The sequence below is a fragment of the Odontesthes bonariensis genome, chromosome 14, assembly GCF_027942865.1.
Source record: "Odontesthes bonariensis isolate fOdoBon6 chromosome 14, fOdoBon6.hap1, whole genome shotgun sequence".
NCBI classification, from domain to species: Eukaryota; Metazoa; Chordata; class Actinopteri; order Atheriniformes; family Atherinopsidae; genus Odontesthes; species Odontesthes bonariensis.
This window is the reverse complement of record NC_134519.1, coordinates 6,737,032-6,742,545: the sequence shown is the minus strand read 5'-3', so window position 1 is coordinate 6,742,545 and position 5,514 is coordinate 6,737,032. Positions and strand designations below refer to the sequence as shown.

The 5,514-nt window shown below is 42.5% G+C and overlaps 1 protein-coding gene across 1 annotated transcript; it reads left to right on the top strand.

Moving 5' to 3' along the window:
- The first annotated feature begins 2,653 nt into the window (after nt 1-2,653).
- LOC142398207 (E3 ubiquitin/ISG15 ligase TRIM25-like) lies at nt 2,654-4,812 on the top strand. The gene has a single exon (XM_075482166.1). It carries the CDS (start codon nt 2,746-2,748, stop codon nt 4,408-4,410), a length of 1,665 nt encoding a protein of 554 aa, XP_075338281.1. The 5' UTR covers nt 2,654-2,745; the 3' UTR covers nt 4,411-4,812.
- Nucleotides 4,813-5,514: the final 702 nt, after the last annotated feature.

The following is a 5,514-nucleotide window of genomic DNA, read 5'->3' as shown; positions in this document are numbered from 1 at the left end:
CTGTATTTAGTCAGTTTGTTGCTGAGAGTTCATTGCTGTGATGTCTCTGCGCTGCTGTTCTGTTGTTTATTTGCTGCTCTGATAACAAATTAAAGTTTTTTGAGAAATACCACTTTATTGTTCTGACATTTATTCTTTAACAGTCAGGAACTATTTGTAGATGACTCATAAGAACAAACAGAACGAACACTATAAACCAACATGGTTCAACATTATTACAATAAAACACATATTTATATAGAAAGATTAATTTCTATAAATATATAGTTAAATATGATCTTCATGAATGTTTGATGTTATTTAATGAAAGTTGGGGAATTACAAAGATTGCTTTTCAGTTCTGTGTTGACCAAACAAAGGTACGGCACAAATCTGAGGATAAAACTTTTCCTCTCATATTTGCTCATGGCATTGACTGGTGTCCCAAGATGGTTGGCAGTATTAAGCTTTAGTTGACAAGTGGGCTATAGTTCACTTATCCCGGAGATCATAGTTCATCAAATTTATTTTCAACTTGATGCTTTTTTCCAATGTCTGACTGGGAAATACTGGGAATTTTTGCCCATTGGAAATGCACTAAAATCCATATATATTGGGACAAAAGTAGCCTTATTTGGAGTTCTCATAACTCAGTCATAGTTCATCATAATCATAATTCAAAGTTTAAAGTTGAAAGTTTAAAGACTCATCTTTAACTGAACTAAAGGGTTTGTTGATATATTTTATAGCTTTGACATAATTGCAGTTTTAGGAAAAATCAGGACTCCTCTCACTCTGCTGTCCTGGGGTCTCACATTCTATTTTGACCATCTCAAAATTAATACCAAAATAACTCAAACAAACTTTTCTCACGTCCAAAATGTCTGCTGCACCTAGACAAATTATACTTCAAATGTAGGTATTTTTGACGGTGGCGACCTTGAAGATGGTTCTCAAAGAGCTCACAAGATTAATCTTAGGGGTTGGGAGATGATTAAAGCAGGGGGGAAAATCATGCGTTTTTTTTACAGTAAAGTTTCATTAGAAAGTTATCTAGTCGCTGTAGCTTTTGGGTTATTCCAGTGTCATCAGTATAGACGGTAAATTGCTGTCAGTTTGTGTTTCTCAGTCAGGCCTCCTTTTCATGTAACCCTTTACTTTCGTCTCCTCAGTCTTATATGAAGTGCTACACCTTGGACAGACGCTCCTGTGGTCACTGAAATTGAAGGAACATCTTTTAATAAAAGGATACAGTGAGTCTGAAACACTGACTCTGTCCAAACGACAGCTTTTTGAGACATAAAGAGAAATCATACAGGAACTTTTTCCTCATTAACTGTAAAACTGCAGCACGTGAAAAGAAAGAAAACAAATTAAAACTGTTGTTGGAAACATATGGCGTGTTCCCACTATGCAGTCCGGTACGGGTCGGAACTGCTCGCTTACTTCAGTGTTTCCACTACCACGAAAGCGTACCGGTCCCATGGAACCCGTTACCATGGAACCCGTTCCCATGTCTGTAGCCCTTCTGCTTGGGGTAGCGAGCCCACAGGACCGGTTCCAGGCTCTGCTCTCCGGTGTTGGTGAGGAGGCTGTGCAGTGGGAGCTCGATGGCGCTGTGCCAAACCAGAAAATTTTCCAGCCGATTGCCGCAAAAATGTCAGAGAGTGGTTTCAACCGGACCGCGAGCCGGTGTGGCATTAAGCTGAAGAAGCTTGGAGGCGGTTCCAAATTATGTATGTTATTTGTTATTTGCTGTTATTTGCCATTTACGCTTCGGCGCACTCCGCCCACCCCTGAGGGTCCCCTTTGTACAGTGGGAACGCAAGCTGACACCAAAGAGACCCCAAAGCGACCCTTACCGGACTGCATAGTGGAAATGAGGTCATAAAAAGTCGACGCATTCCTGTAGAAATGGTGCTTGTCATGAAAAAGGAATAAAAACAAGATAAAAATAAGATCTCAAATCATTTTTATTATTTTTCTGTCTCAAAAACTCTTTGTTCCTTATCATACCAGCACTCACTCTGTTGGGATTGTTTCCCCTAAGTTTCCATATTTGTTAGTTTCCTGAGTCATTCTGATCACGGTTTTCCAACAATGTGTGAATCAGGAAGTCATGATGTGGACGTTTACTTCTTTTTTTTATGTAAGCTGCTGTCCACAGAGAAGCACCGTCGTCCTTCATGCGTAAACTGTGGTGAGCTGAAGCACACTGAGGGGGGAACCCATGCAGATTTATTAACTCTGTACTTCAGCTTTAGCACGGAAACTGTTAACCTTCATCGGGTAACTGAGGACAGAAGGCGTCCCTGTGGAGAGAGTCTCTGAAGGAGAAATGTAAACAACAGCACAAGAGGCTGGAAAGAGAAGTAGAAATGTTCCTGTTGTGACCCTGCACTGATAACACAGCTGAGGCAGGACACGTTCTTCTTCTGTAACAGCTAAACTGCTGCTTCCTGATGTTTTACTGTCGTGTCTTTCACCGAGGCTCCATGGGGAGTGTTTTAATCATACGTAACACACCCTGCGTCTCTGTAGAAAAGCTTTTAGGCCTTCCTGTTAGATATTTCTTTGTTCCCGCCCCTCCACAGATCTCTTTGCATAAGGATGGGCGTGAGCGACATGGTGCAACACGCAGCTGCTGTTAAGCCTCATTTCCTGGTTCGTGTGAGTATCAGCAGAGATCTGTTACCCTTCAGAGCACACAGACCGTTTCTGTTCAGGGAAAGTGAAACTATTTGACAGTTACTGCGAAGAGGAGAAATGGCGCAGCAGGAAAATCAGCTGGAACAAGTAAAATTCTGCTGTTCGATCTGCCTGGATCTGCTGAAGGATCCGGTGACTATTCCCTGTGGACACAGCTACTGCATGAACTGTATTAAAGGCTTCTGGGATGGAGAGGATCAGAAGGGAATCCACAGCTGCCCTCAGTGCAGGAAAACGTTCGCAGCGAGGCCTGTCCTGGGGAAAAGCACCATGTTAGCAGATTTATTAGAAGAGCTGAAGAAGACTGGACTCCAAGCTGCTCCTGCTGATCACTGCTATGCTGGAGCTGAAGATGTGGCCTGTGATTTCTGCTCTGGGAGAAAACTGAAAGCCATCAAGTCCTGTTTATCCTGTCTGGTCTCTTACTGTAAGAAACACCTTCAGCCTCATTATGATGTGGCTCCATTCAAGAAACACAAGCTGGTGGAGCCCTCCAAGAAGCTCCAGGAGAACATCTGCTCTGTTCACGATGAGGTAATGAAGATGTTCTGCCGTACCGATCAGAAGTGCATCTGTTATCTCTGCTCTGTGGAGGAACATAAAGGCCACGACACAGTGTCAGCTGCAGCAGAAAGGACTGAGAGGCAGAGAGAGCTGGAGGGGAGTCGGCAACAGATCCAGCAGAGAATCCAGGACGCAGAGAAAGATGTGAAGCTGCTTCAGCAGGAGGTGGAGGCCATCCATCAGTCTGCTGATAAAACAGTGGAGCACAGCCAGATGATCTTCACTGAGCTGATCCGTCTCCTCCAGAAAAGAAGCTCTGATGTGAAGCAGCAGATCAGATCCCAGCAGGAAGCTGAAGGGAGTCGAGTCAAAGAGCTTCAGAAGAAGCTGGAGCAGGAGATCACTGAGCTGAAGAGGAAAGATGCTGAGCTGAAGCAGCTCTCACACACAGAGGATCACAGCCAGTTTCTGCTCAGCTGCCCCTCAGTGGCAGCACTCAGTGAGTCTACAGACTCATCCAGCATCAAGATCCGTCCTCTGAGGCACTTTGAGGATGTGACAGCAGCTGTGTCAGAGCTCAGAGATAAACTACAGGACATCCTGAGAGAGGAATGGACCAACATCTCACTGAGAGTCACTGAAGTGGATGTTTTACTGTCAGAACCAAAGAGCAGAGCTGGATTCTTAAAATATTCATGTGAAATCAAACTGGATCCAAACACAACAAACACACGTCTGTTGCTGTCAGAGGGGAACAGAAAAGTGACGGGAATTAAAAAACCTCAGTCTTATTCTGATCATGCAGACAGATTCACTGTATGGTTTCAGGTCCTGAGCAGAGAGAGTCTGACTGGACGTTGTTACTGGGAGGTGGAGGTGAGAGGGGGAGGAAAAGTTATTGTAGCAGTCTCATACAAGAACATCAGCAGAGCAGGAGGTGAAGGTGGATTTGGTCGTAATGACAAATCTTGGGCATTATGTTGTTTCCAAAACAGTTATGAATTTTGGTACAACAACATGGAAACCTCCATCTCAGGTCCTCGGGCCTCCAGAGTGGGAGTGTACCTGGATCACAGAGCAGGTATTCTGTCCTTCTACAGCGTCTCTGAAACCATGACTCTCCTCCACAGAGTCCAGACCACATTCACTCAGCCGCTCTGTGCTGGACTTTGGCTTTGGGAATCTGGAGACACAGCTGAGTTGTGTGAAATGAAATAAATAAATTTAGTCAGCTGGTTGCTGGGATGTCTCTGCTGTTCTGCTGTTTATTTGCTGCTGTTTCCTGTGTCTCTGCAGCCATGGAGGATATCACTGCTAATGAGGAGTTTGATTCACAGAAATATTTCTCCACATGAAAATCTAAACTTCTCTGAGCTCTAAATATCAGTTGGATCCTGGTGTTGATGTGTCTGTATGTTGTTGTTTCTCTTCCACTTCATGGAGCCAAACAGAGGAATCAGCAGACCTTCCTTTATCACAGATTATTTTCAGATCTCATCACTTTGTAAATGTGAAAATAATTCTGTAGTTAAACTTACTTTGATTTGTTTCAGAGATCAAATGTTGTTGCTTTTTTTGGAAACTCTCAGTAATGATCTACTTGTTAACCCAGAAACTAAATGTCCTGATTCTGGATGTTTTTCTGTAAATAATAAATTGTGGATTCATCCTGATCATGAATTGTGTTTCTGTGAAAATGGGAGTGAGGCTGTCACCCCACCAGCATCCCTCATGGTGGCAACACACGGCTGCAACAAGTAACTGCTTTGATTCAGAGATGTTTGTTTAAACCCATCTGTGGCTGGAAGAGTTGCTTTGGTTCAGGATCATATTCTGGTTTCACCTGTTTGCTCACAAACGCTTCAAACTTGTTTCTGAATGTTTTCTGAGATGTTGGAAGAAAGCTAGAAAACAAAAAGAACGACGTGAAACCTCAAAGTGATTCAAATCAAACCTAATGTAACAATATGATATGATGTCGGTCATTACAGGAGATGTAATTTGTACTCACAGTTAGAAATGGAAGAAGAATTCTTGGACATAAGTTACAGAATCAGAACCACAGAGATTTGGTTTCAGGGAGAAACTGTAGATTTACTTTTGATTTTACTCAAACTGCAAAAATATTCACATGGAAACATACATGAATATAAAAAATAGAATAAATTAGTTGGAATGACACTTTGAAATACTTGTGAGTTATGGAATGATTAAAGGTGATGTGTGTGATCTTACATCATATTTGTTTATCTGATTCTGAATGTGGTGCAGTAGAAGTATAAAGTAGCAGAAGATAAAAATACTAAAGTAAATGTCAGGTCA